This window comes from Oppia nitens, unplaced genomic scaffold, assembly GCF_028296485.1.
Source record: "Oppia nitens isolate AA-2021 unplaced genomic scaffold, nextdenovo-longstitch-racon4-pilon3 scaffold6_pilon_pilon_pilon, whole genome shotgun sequence".
NCBI lineage: Eukaryota > Metazoa > Arthropoda > Arachnida > Sarcoptiformes > Oppiidae > Oppia > Oppia nitens.
The window spans coordinates 655,716-676,623 of record NW_026533250.1 but is presented as its reverse complement, the minus strand read 5'-3'; the positions used below and the strand labels follow the sequence as shown (position 1 = coordinate 676,623).

General features: G+C 21.0%; 1 protein-coding gene across 2 annotated transcripts in view; it reads left to right on the top strand.

Moving 5' to 3' along the window:
• Positions 1–20,908, top strand: part of LOC128962951 (serine/threonine-protein kinase BRSK2-like) — a 29,594-nt gene that overhangs the window by 1,948 nt on the left and 6,738 nt on the right. The window contains exons 1-3 of one of the 2 annotated variants that reach the window (XM_054309389.1): positions 17,565–17,673; positions 19,728–19,822; positions 20,170–20,763. In XM_054309389.1, the coding sequence (XP_054165364.1) occupies positions 19,739–19,822; positions 20,170–20,763 (678 nt within the window). In that variant the 5' untranslated portion in view covers positions 17,565–17,673; positions 19,728–19,738. Of the gene's footprint in view, positions 1–17,564; positions 17,674–19,727; positions 19,823–20,169; positions 20,764–20,908 lie in introns of those variants that run through there. The other variant, XM_054309388.1, reaches the window with a different exon arrangement.

The window sequence follows — 20,908 nt, the reverse complement described above, 5'->3', positions numbered from 1 at the left end:
TAACCTAACCTATATAAATATAATAATATTTAAAATTGAGATTTAATTAATACAATGAAGGATATTGTTCATAATAATTACTAATTAATTTTAAATTAAATTTTATTTGTATAAAAACATGTGAAAATAGCTATAATTATAATATTATTTATAATTTATATACAGGTATATAATAAAATATACAATATATTATTGTTACTCACTAAACATTTGTATTTTATCCAAATGTTTTATATTTGTATTATATTTATTACTGTTATATATATTTTTATACCTCAAAGTAATGTAAAATAGTTTATTTTGTATTATTAAATGCCTGGGAGCAATAAAGCTTTATAAATTATAACGTTATATATTATTTTTATATAATTACTTTTTATGTGTCTTGAGTTTGATTTTTGTAGACTTAAATTATAAAGCAATATACGTTATGTTAATATAAGCGGATTGTTTACCATTATTAATACAATAGTTGTCTTAAATGTAGATATTTTTCGAAATAAGATATACTGTTATTATATATAGATTTATCAAATAATTTATAATTAAATTTTACAATTTATTTAATATATTTAAGTAATTATTAGAATGTGATCTCTCTCTCTCTCTCTCTCTCTCTCTCTCTCTCTCTCAAAAGGGGATGCAGCTATTTATTTTACTGTAATGAATTAAATTTGAAATCTCATTAAAATTAATATTTATAAATAAAAAAATTACTGTATATTTTTCAAGTAAATAATTTAAAGTTACATTAAAACTAATTTTTTAATAATTTACTGAAAAAATCATATTATACAGCATTATAAACAATATTTTATTAATATTACTAATTGAGTTTAATATGAGAAACAAAATATAAAATATATGTTGAAATGTATATAATGTGGTAAACATTATTAAGAAAGATTAACAAAACCTTTTTTACTTAAATGTTAAAAGTTGTTAGCAAACGATAATTGAATTTTTAATATAAAAGTCACGAAAAAAAATATTGTGTGAACTCTATAATTTTATATTATTATTATTATTATCATTAACTGTTTGGTATATACCGTATATAATACTTTTGTACAAATTGAGAATTTTCAACTAAAATAGGATATTACTGAACATAATAAAACAATATACTGGACAATACATAATATTTGAAATAAACAAAAATTATTTAATTATTTAATATTAAATTCTTTTGCTATAATTTTTTTATAGCATTGAAAGTCAATTTATTGTTTATATGACAATAATATATTATGTTATAGTATAAGGAATTGTAGGATTGAGTGTTAATATAAATGATTTAATGATATCATATGATCAATGTTTGCCAGTCATCTCATTTGTCGTTAATGTAGTGACTGACTGACTATCAGTGGTGTATAACTATTTGCCACAATTTCTTACAGCACTTGGAGTTTGTCTTTACATCAATCCAGCCATTCATTGCGTTTTTTTCTTTCTCTTACATTACGTGACTTTAATACACAAAAACAAAGACCAATTGCTTGTTCTACGAGTACAGCACTGGTAGTTAAGATTTAGCATTTATTGTCAAATGTATTGAACATTGAGTCCCATTGCTATCATATAATTTTTAGTCCACTTGTCTTACATTCCTATATCACTCATATAATTTATATTTTAGTCTTTCATCAAATATACTGTCAATAATAGAGAGTAAAAATTCTTTACAACAAAATCAATTGTATAGCAAAAAATCACTGAAAACTACACATAATATGTTTATTTTTCATCATTTTAAATGAAAATCAAAAATATTGAATTTTTCTTCGTATAGAATATATTACTTTTTATAAGATTTTTTATTGTAAATATATTTTTAATTTAAGATTGCGATTGCTATCTATTCACAAATTATGAAATAATATTATTTAAAAAACTTACTTAGATTATATCAATTCAATTTTTAACTAAAATAAATATAAAAATAGCTAATATTAATGAAATTATAGAGATTATCAAATAGTCAATAGAAATTACTATTTGAAACTTATCTGAAAATTTGCTCACAAATTCCAGTTTTTGAACACTATTACAAAATTAATGATTTTGTGTTTAGGATTTGACCAATATATATATATATATAATATACAGTTATACTAAAAGCATTGGAAATTAAATTAGTCTTAATATAGACTAAAGCTGTAATAAATAAAATGTATTAATAAAATCTTTTTATCATTTTGTGTACAATTTTGGTGATCAATAGAAAAGAAAAAATAGTTTTTATACTATTTTTTAATTCTAATTAAAATTACGATTATTTAATTATAGCATATTTTGACAAATATTATACGAGAAATGAAGTTCATTAGGATATCCTTTTTTTAGACTAAAAAAATATAACAAAGAATGAAAACAATTTAATTTTACAGTCTTTAACAAATCAATACAATAATAATATACACTTTATTAGTATTTTAAAATAAGTGAATTTAAAATAATGATAATTTAGTCAACTGGATATGCATTTATTATGCATTTATTACATACAATATAAAGACCGCAGGGATTGTTATTACAGCAAATTTTCGTTGTCTTTAATCTAATAAAATCAATGATTCAAAACTCAAATTAAGAACAGAGAGCTATCTGTCCAACAATTTTGTTATTTAGACTCAAATTTTTATTTTTATAGAAAATATATTTTTACTTATTTCATTACATTTGGAATTAATTTTAATACAGAATATAAATACATAAAACTTATTAAAATGTTATATTTAATAATTGTGCATTTTTAGTTTTTATTATTAATGTATTATTAACATTATAAATTCATTCATAATCTGTAAAACAAGTTTGATTATTATAATTCATAAAATTTTATGTAATACTAATCGATTATTTAAATAAAAATTTTTAAAAATTTTATCAACAATAACAAGAATATTTTGCAGTATTTATAATTTTTATTAGTTTTTGTTTTAGCAAAACATTTAATTATATTAAAAAATATAGTGAAAAATATGTAATGTAGTAGTTTGTTGATATGAGTTATATTTAATATAAATTGTTAACTCATTTTTATATGCTTAAATAATCTATAGTATTTATATAACTTTATAGACAGTATGTTAGATCTATGTTTGTTGATTTATATCTATTTTAATTTTGATAAGTGCTATACTTTACTCTTAAATTTGTAATATAAATAAACATATAATATTTATATACTTTCTATAAATGGAGTTCAGTCATAAAATAAAATCGATTAATTTTTTTATTTATTATTGTTTAAATCACTTATCATTATTTTTTTGAGTATATTTGTTGCGAGATTAATATCAATACAAAATTAATATTGTCTACTAAATAATTATTTATATTATAATAAAATATAGTATTACAACAATTTTTTTTTGATATAATGCAAATCTTAATAATGAAAACTGAGAGAAAAATTCATAAATGTCTCATAAAGTTATTTGAATTTATGGATAGTCTTAATAAATATAATCAACATTAGATTCATTGTTACACATAGAAGAAGACAAACAATTGTTTCTAAATATTTGATGGTTTTTGGTCTTTACTATCATTTAAAAGGAGAGACGTTTGCAGTAGTATTGATGTAAACCTAACCATTTCGATCAATTTTATTTGCATCGATAGCTAATACAAAGTGTTTGCTCAAAACACTCATATCATCAAACATTCTCTCTCTCTCTCTCTCTCTCTCTCTCTCTCTCTCTCTTTATTTCTTTCTCTCTCACACACACACATACAAACACACACACACACACACACACACACACACACACACACACACACACACACACACACACATACATACACACACACACACACACACGGGTCTAGTTCATAAGATCTAAACTCATTTGACCCAAACTTATTTGACCCAACTCATTTGACCCAACTCATTTGACCCAAATCACTTTACCCAAATCATTTGACCCAAACTTATTTAACCCAAATATTTATTATTTTATTTTTCAAACTATATAATTATATATAAATAATACAAACTTAATAATTGGAAATATTTCTGTTTTTTTATTTTTTTTAAAAATAAATATGTAATAACTTAATATTATTAAGTTCTAAATTATTTTATAGATTAAATAGATTATTATATTATTTATATAATTAATTAAATAAAATTATTAAGTTTTATATTATTTATATATAATTATAGTTTGAAAAAATAAAATAATAAATATTTGGGTCAAATAAGTTTGGGTTAAATGATTTAGATCAAGTGATTTGGGTCAAATGAGTTGGGTCAAATGATTTGTGTCAAATGATTTGGGTCAAGTGATTTGGGTCAAATAAGTTTGGGTCAAGTGATTTGGGTCAAATAAGTTTGGGTCAAGTGAGTTTAGATCTTATGAGTGCGACCGCACACACAGACATACATACATACATACATACATACACCCTATCCTTTCATTTGTTTTTAGATTATAACAAAATAGCATTTTTCGAGTCTTGAGACGTGACATTGAATATTAAAATAAATTTTTTTATATAATATCAATCATTTGAATTTTCAAATATGATTTGATATGAATAATAAGTTTATATTTCAATACTATATAATCATTATTTGATATATAAATGGAATTAAATTTTAATATTTTATCTCTCAGTTTGAAAACACTTGTGTTTGAATACAGTATTGCATTATTGACTTTATTAGTATTGTATAGTACAGTATATCTAGTATATCATAACTTATTGTTTATATGGAGCACTGGTAGACATAATAGTGTATATATTTACGGCAAAATAGGCCTTTCAATCATAATGACAACCAAAACAAATTTAACTGAATAAATTCAATAAATGAACCTCACACAACCACAACTTCCTAATTTAACCTACCAGTGCTTGAAAACAGCAATTTACTGTTTATAATATTACAATATGTGTCTCTGTACTCTATAAGCTACAGTCGAGAGAGAGAGAGAGAGAGAGAGAGAGAGAGAGAGAGAGAGAGAGAGAGAGTAACTGAGCTCAAACATAACCAATATTTTTCTTTCATTACTATTGATATTTATTTTGGGTACAAATTTTCTTATATACTGTTCTTATATTCTTATATAATATATATAAACATACTGTGTATTTGGTGTACGTTTTGCCATTAAATACAATGATTTAATCCAAAGTTTATAGAAAAAAATCTTTGTTATATACAGTATTTTTGTGTAAAAGTCTATTATTGAATATATAATTATTTATAAGATTAGATTCTAAACTTAAATTAAAACATTTGCCTTAATGTTTATATACTTTATATTTTGTTGCTTTTAGTTTTATCCTAAATGACAAGTAATTTATGAAAACTTAGACCACATTTGAAATTACCACAAATGTTTCACTGATAATATACACTATTTTGTTGTATGTTTTAAGTCCAGTCATTAATCTACAGTTCAAACTATAAAGATTTGTATCTTTAAAATGTGTCACTATATTGTAATTAAAATTATTATATATTTAATTGGTTTTATTTAATATATTTTTTAAATAATAATAAAATAATTTTAATTTATATATAATAAAAAAAATATCAAATTAGTAAAGGTTTTTGAAAAATTAATGTTTATTTTTTTGCCAAATTGTTGAGAGAGTCTTAAACAGAGGCGGTGGCGATGATAGCGGAGATGCTATTAATTTCAATTATCTGGTCAACAATACGTTGGATTTAAAAGTGACCAAGGGCAATGTTGTAGATAATATTAAACTAAATAAGATTGTAATTGGTCATTTTTTAATTAATTGTATGATTGGCCAGATAATTGCAGTCGACTATTTATAGCCGCCGCCGCTCTTTAAGATTCTCAAACTGTTAGTTAAACACTAAAACTCATGGAATAGTTATTTTTGTTTTCAAAACGCATTCGATTCACAAATCTTTATGTTTCTCAGCGTTAATGCAAAAAGAAAGCAATTTTGAGATTATATTATATTATATTTGTATTGACTTTAGGTTTTATGTATTGGTATATAAAAAGTACCAGTTTTTAGAAGTGCACTGATATTAAGTTATGAATAGTTCATTTGGACAGGAGTTCACATTTTGCCACAAACTAATAATAAATTGAATGTTAGAAATATTATAAATCCAATATATTTGGCTAAAAGGGATACAAAAACTGTTTTTCTAATATAGAGGCAAACTATACACAAAAATACATTTATTGTCAACTGCACCGGCCTTTTGAAAAAAATGAAATGGATTTTCAAACATAAGTCCCTCTCATAAAGCTTTACATACTATTATAGCACTTTCGCAATAATACCTTTGCCTTAGTCTTAAAGTTACGTTTGTTTTTATTTTAGTTTTTTATTATTATTATTTTATGTATCGTATTATAGACGATAGAGAGGGAGAAAGAAAGAAAGAGAGTTAGTCATTGAATGAGTGAATGAGTGAGTGAGTGAGTGAGTGAGTGAGAGAGAGAGAGAGAGAGAGAGAGAGAGAGAGAGAGAGACTTAACAGTAAAATAATTTGACAAATAATTCAAAATATTACAAAATTTATGTCTACCTTTCATATAAAATATTTATTAGAAATATAAAATAAAACAGCTATAATATAGTTAGGTTATGACACAATTATTTTTTTTATTAATAACTGTTTGTTAACTTAAATAGCAGTTTTAAAAACAATAAATTTAATTAATTTTTTAAATAATTAAATTTCAAAATAATTATGTAAAATTTTTGACAAATTTGTAAAATAAATTATTAATGAAATTATAATTTTATATTTTTCACATAAACATATATTAAGTTATAAAGTTATTAATATTAATGTACTAAAAGTAATTTTATGCAAATATATTTCCCTTACCATTATTGAAATATATAAAATAATGTATTTTGTGATAAAAATAGTATCATATAATAAAGTATAGTCAGACAATACACAGTACTATTATGCACAGAATTAACTGTACAACAAAATAGTGAAACCATTGATCAATTATTTCTATAATTTAAAAAAATAGCTTTAGTTGAGACAATTTTGTATTATTAAAGATATATACCATTTATGAGACTTAGTGACAGCAAACCATTATTTTTGTGGTCTAACATCACTACATCCTCTCACTCACACATAATAACATTTTTAGAGTCAAATTTGGGCACATATTTCAAGTGAAGACTCTTTTCATTTGAGACATCATTTACTATGCCGTTCCCAATACTCAAATATATTATATATAAGACATAACTTATTTGATGTATCGCATCCATACAATTATAACTTTTAATAAAATGCTTTTATGGTTAAGACAAAATGTAATTTTATATTGAATAACACTTACTTAGTCATCATTACAGTATTGATACAAACATATACGATATACTATATTAATATATAATATACAGTATATAAAGTGAAAAGTGATGCTTATTTTGGTTACCATAGCATATATTACTCTATTTTAATGTAAATTAAAGCTATTACTGTATATAAAGCATATATTATACTGTATATTGTATTGATTGTATGAATTTCATTTGAAATCAAAGTATGTATAAACAAGAGGTGATCATTGATTACAAATTTAATTGAAATAAACATCATTTTTACAAACCTTCACAATTTTACAATTATTTTTGTATATTTTTGTAATTTTAAAAGAAATTTTGAACTGATTTAAATTAATAATATTTATTATATTTATAACATCAGTATTAATAAACAGTAATTAGTAATTATCTGATTAATAAATTTAAAAATAATTATTGCAATAAAATCTATATATCATATTCTGTAAATGTATTTTCTAAATAAATATTTATTGTTATTATTAACTTAACAATACAACACAATATCAATTGTAATTATTTTGTTGTTATTAATTTACATTAATTTTTTGTAACGTTATTATTAAGTTTTCGATTTTTTATAACGACAATTGGCTTTTGATTATAACTGAATAACACATTTCAATATAAGTATAGAAATATACAAAACAAGAGTTCCCTTATTAAGGAATTCATTGCAAACCAGAGTATTGATCCTTATATGACTCGGACCGGTATATTGACATCAATAGTCAAATTGTTTTGTTGAGCATAAAAATGAATGATTCAGTGATCCTATTAATTATTTTTGTTTATTTTTTAATTAGAGTCTAAATTAGTTAATCAATAATTATAAAATCAATTCAATTTTATAATAATATAGTTTACACAAAGAACAATAATAGAATTCAAACAATATATGACCTGGAGCATTTAAGTTTTTAACAAATATGTTTAAATTAATTAAAATTGCATTTTTTAACAATATAAAGTCATTTAAACTTATTTTATAAAATTATATTTCTAACTATAATTAGGGTATAAATTTTCAAAATGTTTATAATATTATATTTATTAACAATCAATAACACATCTTTTAATATTCTGTTTTATATGTAAAGAAATATATATACTGTATATATATATATAAATTATTAAAAAAAATACTGTAATAGCAGTTTAATATTAATAAGACAAATAATTTTAAAAGTTTACTAACAAAAAAATAATACATTATTTAAGGATAATGATTATATATAATGTATTGTATATCAATGTAAAATTGAGATTTATAAACGAGAAATTATAATAAAATAAAATTAATGTTTTTGTTATAAATAAAAACGATGTATAAATGATATATTATTATTATTATTGTGCGAAACATCTGTGGCATAAAATGTCTAAAAATAATCGATATATACTTTACTATCAATCGATTGATTTTAAAGCATCGAGAAAACAATGTAAAGTATATTATACTGTATAGTGTATACATAGTATTACATACAGTAAATGTATGTATAATACTGTATACTTGTTCTTATAATAATATATAAAAGATATACAGCATATATATATAGTGTATATATATTTGTTGACTCCATTTCACTGCTAAATCAGTTTTTAAGAGCCGATACTAAACTTTTACATTAAATTGAATTTTTAAATTTAAATTTTAAACATTAATGAAGTCTAAATACAAAATGAATGTATGAATGAATGAATGCATACAAAGATTGTTAAAATCAGTAGATTTTTCTGATTTGATTTAAATTTCTTGTTTTCAATTTTTCCATTCTTTACTAAATTTTTTCTTTTGCTTAGATTATAAATAATAGAAATTCAATAGAAGTCAACCTTTAATAATACTTTATTAGATGTATAGTAAATGTTATACCATTTTTTCAAAGCAAAGTTGTTAACAGACTTAAATTATAGGATTGTTTCTCAATATAATTTATAATTTATTTTTTTGAAGTTAAAGTAAATAATAATCCTTATTATCATTTTAGTATTGGTTGAGAATGTTGTACAGTACACATTATATTTTGATATTATTTAAGAAAAATTTATAAAATGTAAAAAATTATGATATCATATTATTTAATTGTTATATTAAAAATGCAGTGTTCATCTAAATTAGTTTAGTCACTCTATGTATTCATTTTATGTGTTATATATATATAGCAACAGAATTGATGTCAATTTGTGTCAAGAATTGCAATTAATTTATATTTTATTCACAAAATAATAATAGAATTCTTGTGTTTATTTAATTGATTTTCTTTTCACTCCAAATGCTTTTCATTGTCAGTCCAAATGAAAATTTTATTGATTTTGATAACCATTACAATAGTAAAGACCAATTGTATTCAATAATCTAATGGTCATTAATATAACACTTGACTACCGTTTCCTCTAATTATTAATATTATTATATAAATATACAGTAGAAACAACATATTTTCATTTTTAATATATTTATTTTTGTTAACAACTATTTCATAAAAGTTGATTAATAATTTAATATTTAAATATTATTTAGTTAATATTATATAATATAATAATATTTATGTATTTATCAAACTTATAATTCATATTTTATAAAAAAATTAAAAAATAAAAGTTTAGATATGTTTTGTAATTACATTGATTTGTATTTTTTCAATATGTTTGTTGTCTTATAAAAAGCCAAGATTTCATTGACATAAAACAAACCCATTGTTGAGATCAATGATTTGTAACAAAACACTTGCAATGACTATACATAGTATATATACAGTAGATTTGCTTTAAAAAGCCTTATTTATAGTTATTTTTTGGTGACAGTAGGGTCTCAATCACTTTGTTTCAATTCATACCAAATAAACCAAATAATTTATTGTACAATACTATCATTTTTCTTTACTAATAAATTACAATTATATTATATTACAAATAAAGATTACTAAAACTATAAAAATAATTAGAAAACATGACATTCCTTATGACTAAAAATAATAAATATACTATATTTTTATAATATTATGATATTTAGCGTTATATAAAAATAGTATAATAAAATAATTATTTAGATATATCTCACAAAATGTCATATCTTATAAAGATTTAAACAATTCTTAACGATATCTACTCTAATGGTGGATACCCTCCTCTAACCATCCCTTATATAAAGTTTAATATTAAATGTTTAGCGATCACTTCAGAAATAAATAAAGTCATTAATAAAAGATATTTATCTATAAATTCATTAAATGAAAATATGATTTATTATTATTACATTAAGAAACGTTGCAAATAATTTATATTAATAATAAATAAATGATACTATAATTAACTTGTTTAATAATTTATAATTAGCTTATAAATTATATTAAAAATAAAAGTTAATGAATACTAATTATTACAAAATAATATGTACTATAAATCACAACATTGTATACTCCAATAGTTTTTTATATTTTAATTTATTTTATTATTTTTAAAATTTATATAGATACATAAATGATCATGTTAACATTTTATTAATGTTATAATTCTAAAAAACCATAAAATAATTGGTAAGAGAAATAGTAATAAATCCAAACATTTTTTGAAATTACATTTATATAGTAATGTCTATACATTTATTTGAAATCGATTTTTTGTTTTACTGGTTTACTGGTGGAGAGCCCACAAAAAAATTGAAAACACAACAAATTTAGGAGTGAGCCGACACTGAACCGAACGATACCCTCAATATAAGTCTTGAGAGAATTGACCCGCAGTTGAGTTGCACTGGGAGTTGACGTTATGTCAAGAATTTTTCTTAAGAAAAAAGTATTGTTTTTTTGCTTCCAGTTTTTTGTTCTAATAGTCTCTCTCTCTCTCTCTCTCTCTCTCTCTCTCTTTCTTTCTTTCTCATCATTTTATTTTTGCTTTCATGTGTTATTTGGTCACAACTTTTACGACTTTTACTGCCTATCTATTGATTGATCCATTTTTTCCGTATATCTTTAGCATTACTTAAAATAATGGTCTCATATTGTTTGAACGTATAATGTATAGTATTATTATTAAAGATTACTATACTCTCATTTTTTTATATTTATGTGGGCATTAACTGTCAAATATGTTTTGTTAAACTATTGTTTATTAAGTATTAATAAATCTCGAAGCAATTAAATTCTTTAATTTTATTAAATGTATTTTATTAATATTATAGAATAACTTTGTATTAAATATATTATTTTGTTATTATTATTTTTTGTGTATTTAATAGTGATGTATAAAATTAATAGTTTGTTTATTAATACTGTTTATTAAAAAGATTTAAATATATAATATAAAATGTTTTCGTAAAATTAGTTTAGTAGTAAAGGATTGATTGTTGAGTAATGTTTAATTAGACCAGGATAAATTATATTAGCTTATGTTAACTTTGAGCAAATCAGGTTAGCTTAAAATATTAATAAAATTTGTATATAATAATAGTACATTTAAATTTAAATAATATATGTAATATTCAATATATTTTTGTACTAAAAAGGTTTATTATATAAAATATTAATTATTAAAAGTTTGTTTAAATTAATTGTGATATTAATTAAAATAAAATGTAAATTAAATTAATAAATTAAATTGTTCTTTAATTTAAAATCTAATGTTTCAAATAACAAAAATTGAACTTTTTAAAAGATCTTAACGTAAAAATAACTTCAATAATAAATAATTGATATATCTTTTAAAAATCGTTTTTATATTTTATTTATTTAAAAAAATATTATTTTTTTGGGATATGATGTTATGTCTAAACTATTATATTTATAAAAAAGAGTTATTTATGAAAGAAGTAATGTTTGATCGCCGCTCATAACAATGTGTTATCAATCAATAAATGACATTAAAAATAATTTTTCTCTTCTGTTACACAAAAAGATATGGATCTCATTGAGAGAATGACAATCAAATATATAGTTCACTTAATCCATACACAGAATATTCTGTGTCACACATAAAATGCCTGAAGCTATAGCTGACTCACCATATGTTATGTGACATATAGATAGTGTTGCTAAACAAACCAACTTTTTGTAAAATTTCTTATGAAATATTATTGAGAAATTTATCTACAAATAAACCAATTTTTCATAATCAGATAAAGTATATCAAAACATTTTTTTGATAAATTTGTAATTTATTATTCTTAAAAAATATTATTCAGCAAATACTTCAATAAAAATAAAATATTATAAACTTATATACAAATAGTTTAAAATAAACTTATTATAAATTAAGATAAAAATATAATAATAATAATAATAAAAAAAACTTAATCACAGATAATATAGTTATGCACTAATATATAATAAATAATACCATGATTTTATAAACACAAATAAACAAATTATATGTACATTTTGTGTTTAAAAATAAAGTTTTATAATTTAATTTCAAATAATTTTAAATACAGTAAATTATTTAATATATAATACGTAGTTTCTATTTAATTCAAAGTAATTTTATATTTAATTACTGTTTTTGAAATTTATAATAACTAATAATGCGTATGTTTAAAATAGACTTAATTTTATTACATTTAAAATTTGATGAATAAATATAGCATTTTTGTAAAAATATATCTTTTATAAGTTTTATTTTATCAAAATATGATTATTATATAAGATATATATCATAACGTATAATATCATACATAGTTGTGTGTTACTGTTGTTTTGTTGATGTAATAATTGTATATAAATATAACAACATTTAAGTGGATTAATGTTTTGCATTTGATTTTAATTGAACTCAAGTGTTGACATTAATGTGATTGAGTCGACACTCTTTGGCATTAAATTTGCTGACAATTCATCTGATAATTTGTTACCATTATATACAACACTACAAAATTATAGCTGTATATTGTTTGTATGTTTTAATTTTTAGCAATAATTTAATGTAAATTTAATATAATTATTAATATTATATAATATAATTATACGCAAATATTTATAAAACAAATTTAAATATAAAGCGTATAAATATATATATTGATAATATAATATTTGTAGATACTATGACTGAATTACAATTTAATAACAATAAAATAACAAAACTATTAATGTTTTTACAGAAAAACTTAAAAAATCATTTGAGCAAATAATTTGATACAATAAGGCTTTCATTGTTTTATATTTCTTAACTAATTTCATATATCTAATGAATTTAATTCAATAAAATTTTTTATATTTGTTATTGCAATCTTTAAATGCTATTAAACGCTCATAAAATAAAATATTAAAGTTGCAAAAATTTTTTTTATCATTTTTTATATAAATAAAATTATACAATATATTTGTCAATATTTTAGATAATAATATATGCCAATTATATTATATAGTATATATGTTATTTAGATATATTATATGACAATTCAAATTTAAATCATCTCTATAAACATTATAAAACAATTTAGTTTATTATTAATAATAAGATTTTCTAATTAAATAAAAAAAATTAATTAGCAATTTGTAAAATAATATAACAAAATTTTATATATAGAATGAAATAATATACTTTATATAGAATAGACGGCTTTATATATATATAATTGTTTATATATATATATATATATATAGAGAGAGAGAGAGAGAGAGAGAGAGAGTATACTAAATAATTGTCAGAAATTTTTCTGTATTATTGTTGAGACAAGAGATGTAATAAATGGATTCACAACTTATGTTTAGAAGTAATTTATAAGCGAATTGTGTTTAATGTTGTTATGTATTGAAGTGAATGAACACCAGAATTGAACTAAAAATGTAATGTTATCTTACAATTGATGAATGCATTCAATAGCAATATATATATATATATATATAAATTTATATACTGTATAGTTAGCATACAGGAGCTGAGGTAAAGCAATGGATGACATGTTTCCATAGAGATTATGAAAGTGTAGACCAGATTATAGACGTAATGTCGCTAAATATAGAGATCCAATGGTTGCACTGATAGTAATACATTTGGTCCCAACTTATTACACATATTTCCTATTCATGTCTTAAAAGGTTTCAACCAAATAGATGTTCGCAATATATATATAATAATATATTTATCATTATATTATTTTACACCATTTGTAACATTTGTAATGCCATTTATTTGCCAAAAGGCTATCAAAGCACAACTTTAACTTTTATTTATAAATATATGGTTTCACATTTGTGTTAATACATTTGTTATCTATTATTATTTATATAACAAATTTTCATTAATTTATTATAGAAAAAATTTTATTATACAGTTATTACTTTATAATTATAATGAATAACTTATAAACTAAAATTGATAATTAATTATATAGTAATACCAATTTTTATATTTTCAAATTATTAAATATATGATTGATCTTATATTTTCATGACAATTATTTTCTTAGATATAATTTATAATTTTAAACATAAAAATTATTTATACTATAATTGAATGCCTTTTTCATGGATTAATCACTAAAATAATCATAAATTATATTTTACTATTAATTTATTTTTTAAAAATGCAAATTTAATTTAAAAATAAAATATAAAAATATATAATTCATACATAAAGTATTATTAATTATTAATTAATAAATATATAAATAATATAATATTCTAAATTCTGATCATTATTTTTCAAAAATTTATTATAATTTTTATTAAAACTATATAACATTATATTTATTTCTTATAAATAGTGTCCTAGAACATAATTTGAACAAAATCAATTATTGCAATAAAGACATTCAATTTATTAACAATTGATATTTTCAATAAAAGAAAATTTAAAATATAAAAACAAATATAATTTTTTTACATCAATTTTTAACATTTATATATAATTATTATATATTACATTTATAAACAAGTGATAATGATAGAAAGCATTGCTATTTACAAACTTTACTGACATAATCTGATAACAATATTTTATATAATTATAGCGTCTATACGATAAGTATTTAAAATTTGAAATCTGTCACAACATACTTAGTAATGATACAAATGGTTTAATTTGAAATTTATTTAAATCTTCTACAGAAGGCTACTCTGACTAAACTGTAATGTTAACCGATTTTTAAAAAATTATAGCAACTATACGGCAATAACATAAAATTCATAATCAGTTTATCAATTCTCGATATATCCTCATTGTATAGTCTGTATACTCTTATTGCGGATATAGTCTCAAAATGACCAAAAATCATATGCTATCATATCTTTAGTACTCATTTACATTATTTTCTATTTTCTAACCCAATCTGAATTCAGAATTTCAAAAAATACTATAAACCTATAGACACACAAACACTCGTATAGATTTCAGAAAACAATTTTTTTCAAAATTTGTTTGAAAATTATATCTATAATAAATTTTTATTTGTTTAAATAATTTTATGAATAGTTAAGTATAATAAATCTTTTTATTTTGTAACTTTATTTATTAATCACTGCATTACTGTATACATGTAGTTAAAATCAATACAAAAAGATTATTATTAATATTTATTTTTAAAAGTATTTTATTAGAATTTTTTAGAAACGTTTTATAATTTAAATAATTTATGTTTTTATTGAATTAATTACTTAAATAAATGTATAATATTGTGAGCTTGCATTTAATTTAATTAAGAATATAATAATTAATTTTAATCGACATAATAATAATAATAATACTTATTTTATACTCAATTATATTATAATTACATATATTCTATATTTTATATATTTACAAATAGTTAATTTAAATATATTCTATTTAAATAAAACTATAAATTTGTGTTATTGAAAATATCAATATATTTACAAAAAAGACATTAGATTTGTTGTTATAAAGATTAAGTGCATAAAACTGGCAAAACAAATGTATATCTCTTTCTAACTAAATTAATATTACTTTTACAACAAAACACCATTTTATTTATACTACTTATTAAAAAAAACATTTCCCAAAATACAAAACTATTCCATCAGTATAATGAAAAACTGCTGTAAAATTCAAGCTTTAAATCCAAACTAAAAATTTGAAAAATACATATTAAGACATTTAGAGACATTAAATTTTGACATAAATATACATACAATACTTTAGTGTATAAAAATGTGATTTAAAAAAATTAAAACAGAAAATCCAGTGATTGTCATATTATAAGAGTACTGTTTTCAACCATTACTGAGTGTTTCAAGATTTCAATGATAACAAACTGTTTTTTAATATACGAATCTTTGTGTTTTCTGTGTGTCAAACATAAAATTATTTTTAAAAATTAATAAATGTTTTTTTTTAATTTGTTAGACAAACATTTTAATGTTTTATAAATTCAATTAATTTATTTTAAAATAACAACCATTTAAAGCTAATTTTTATTATTAATTAATGAGATAATTATTCAATTTTGTTTGCTATTTATATAAATTACTCTTAAAATTTTTGATTTATTTTTGATTAAGTAAAGTATATTTGTGTACATACATTATATACATTATAAAAATTTTTATTTTTTAAAAATGTTAATATTTCTCATCGATGAAAATCTATAAACTTAATGAATTAATTCAAAGATATAGTTTAATTGACAATTTCATTGATACTTAAACATTGAAAAATAACAAAAACTAAATGTTTACTAAAAAATATTATTGTAATGTTAAAGTAAGTCTGAATTCATCAAATTCATAGATTTTTCATTCCTCTAAATTGATTTTTATAGTTATGTTATCTTAGAGTTAAAAGTTTATTAGATTTGAATATTATAATAAAATTAATGAATTTATTTACTCTTTAAAAATTTTATAATTTTGTTAAAATAAATAAAAACAAAAATTAAAGTTTTTGTAAATAATAACTTTAAATAGATTATATTTTGAGTATTTTAGTAATTTTAGTAAAACAGAATTTCTTTAATTTTAGTACTCAAAATTATTTTTAAAAGTTTATTGTAATAATCGTGAATATATTACTATATGTTATAAATATAATATAAAAATATGATATTTTTAAAAATTCTAATGATTAATATAGTTATATATTTAATTGATTGACAATTGTATTATTATAGTGTTATAAAATAATGAATAAAATAATATATTTATATAATAAGTAAAGTACAGTATTTACAACTTTATTGAACTTAAAACCTATGATTTTGTGCATTGAATAACAAAGTGAAAGACCAGTGCATTATAACATTGATTGACGGTATTGTTGTTGTGGGCCAACACTACTGTCGGCCCAATTCAACATCAAATGAAAACTTTGAGATAATAAGTAAATTGACTCAACTGTTCACATCCCGGAGTCCTTTGTGGATAAAAGATAGTAATCAACGACTGGAAGGTCAGTAACGATTGGTTGCCAATAGCTAACAGTGTTGCTTATGTATCACAAAACACGGAATATTCTTATACTATATTATATATTGATATATATATATTAAGTGAGAGTTAGGTTTGAGAATCAAATCTATTTTCCGTCAGAATTAGTGAGACTTTAGTCTACAAAGTTATTGCACTTTTATATGAGATCAGACATAACTGTGCTTATTGTGGACGACAACTATAATCATATAAGAATTATTTGCTTTTAAATGATATTTCTTTAGTCATTTGGTTTTGATGACCTATCGATCCCAATGAATGTATTACTAACTATTAAATAGCAATACTGACAGTGACCAGGGCTTCAACCTTATGACATGACTTCTATGTTTGTGTTAATCAATTGCTTTACATAAACAATAAGCATTTTATTATACAATAAAACATTTTTAATAAATAATATACACTTTTATCACAAATGCATATTTGTAAATAATTTAGAATTATTTCAATAATTAATTTACAGTATATAAAAAATAAGACAATTATTTATGAAGTTTCAAACATTAAAATTTTATATTAGTATTTTTGATAAAATCGTTTAATTAAAGATAGTAATAAATTGATTTAGTAATAAATATTTTTTCATATACTTTATAATATTATATACATTAAAAATATAATTAAAATATTCTGGTAATAATAAATAAAATAAATTAATCAATAACAACAAAATAATATTTCATAATTAACATCTAAAAAGTACATATCGTTTATATATATCATTTTAATAATAATACGCCAAAAATATTTATCAAAAAATGTGGCTTAAAATGTGTAATAAAAAAGTCGATAAAAGATAATTTGGTGAAAGATATAACGTTAAGAGTATATAATATGTATCAAAATATAGTGCCAATGAGTAATGTCAGTACATATTTATGAAGCGTTTAGTCGGTGCCTGATTTCACATTTGAGATGTTTGGAGGGTTGGCTAACATCATAAATATAGCTAATGTTGCGGACGGGCTCCGGGATGTGTAATATGTTTCACTCAATTCACAATCGCTGTGTGTTTTCTACAAAATAACTGCTTTTGTGAGCTTATAGTTATTACAAGTGAAATAAAATAAACAAAATTGAAAGCAAACTCTATATGTCTCAACACATTACACACCACTCCTCTGTTGTTACTGTTTTGAGACTTCTTTCAAAACAGTCATATAATCAGACCATTTGTGAGATATTGATAATAATATCAATAATAATAACAATAACAGAATTGAGTAAAGAATTCAAATAATATTAACAGTTTTTAACAACAGTTTATGTATCTCTGATTAAAATAAATTAAAAATATAAATAATAAATATTTATTAATAAGTAATTAAAATAAAATAAATTTAATATACTTTAAAATCTTTATTTTTATTAAATTTAAGACACTTTTTGTTTTATTATTATAAGTTAGAATTCATAGCTTTTTCTTCTTTAATAATAAGTGAAACTCACATCAAATTAACAGATTTATATTATTGATTATAATTATCAGTCATTTATTTAAATATTACATTTACTAATATGACATAAACTCTTTGAAATAATGAAATCTATGCCTTAAACGAGTTACAAAAATCTCATAATAATAATCATAATCATAAACATAAAAATAATGTCATATATAACATCTAACATACGCTTATATTCTGCTATAAAACGTGATATTTGCAAAAAAAAATGATTTAATAACAAATTTTAATTTAATGTCTACAAATAAAACCTTAATAATAATAACAAAAATTAAAAATAATAATTATTTGTTTTAGACATCTTTTTGTTATACATTATGAGGTCATTATATCAATGATATAAATCATAATACACATAATATCATACTATTAATATTTGTAATCTATTTATAGTATGTATTACTTAGTAAAATATTTTTAAATAAATTAAGGTTTATAAACAACAATAATTGATTAATATATTTATATTGAATAAAATTTTTAATTTATGTTAAATATATTAATCTTATGTTAATTTAATATATATATATTTAATGCGTTATAGGATTAGTCAAAATGGGTGTGCATTGTGTGACCGGTAAGAAAGTGGCCGTAAAAATAGTCAATCGGGAAAAACTATCCGAAAGTGTCCTCCAAAAGGTAAACAATTGTTTAATGTTTTAATTATATTTTTAATTATAATATTTTAGAAAAAAATAATAAGTAACAAATTGTATAATTGAACTATAAATTTAAAAATAGTTTTTAATTAAATGTTGTTCATAATTAAATAAAATACTGATTAATATTAATACTTAGATGTAATAACAATACACATACAATCATTGCAGGAAAATTGTTTTTAAGGCAAATTAATTTTAAACGTTATTTACTATATCAGTGGTAAAGATTTATTTGAGTTATAGACTATAATAAATAATCTAAATAAACATTAATTTAAATATTTAATATTTTGAAAATAATTAATAAATGATATAAATTTTTAGGTGGAAAGAGAGATAGCGATAATGAAGTTGATAGAGCACCCACATGTTTTAGGACTATACGATGTTTATGAAAATAAGAAATACCTGTACCTAATCCTAGAGCACGTATGCGGTGGAGAATTGTTTGACTATTTAGTAAAGAAGGGTCGGTTGACCCCCAAAGAGGCCCGTCGTTTCTTTCGGCAAATCATATCCGCCCTCGACTTCTGTCACAGCCATTCCATATGTCATCGAGACTTAAAACCTGAAAATCTATTATTGGACGACAAAAATAACATAAAGATAGCCGACTTCGGAATGGCATCCCTTCAGATGGAGGGCTCAATGTTGGAAACGTCGTGCGGAAGTCCTCACTACGCGTCGCCTGAAATCATTAGAGGAGAGAAATATGACGGACGACAGGCAGATGTCTGGTCCGTTGGTGTTATACTGTATGCCCTATTAGTGGGTGCCTTACCTTTCGATGACGATAATCTCAGACAATTGCTTGAAAAAGTCAAAAGGGGTGTCTTTCATATCCCCCATTTCGTGCCCCCTGAATGTCAAGATCTTCTCCGTACAATGATTGAAGTCAATGCAAACAAACGTATTTCCGTATGTATTGCTATAGATTTTGATTAATATTTTAATTTAATTGATTTTTGAAAAAATAAATGACAATTAAATTATAATTTCTCACACATTATAATTTTAAGGATAATTTTTTTATATAAATCGTTTTGTTGTTAATTTATTTAAA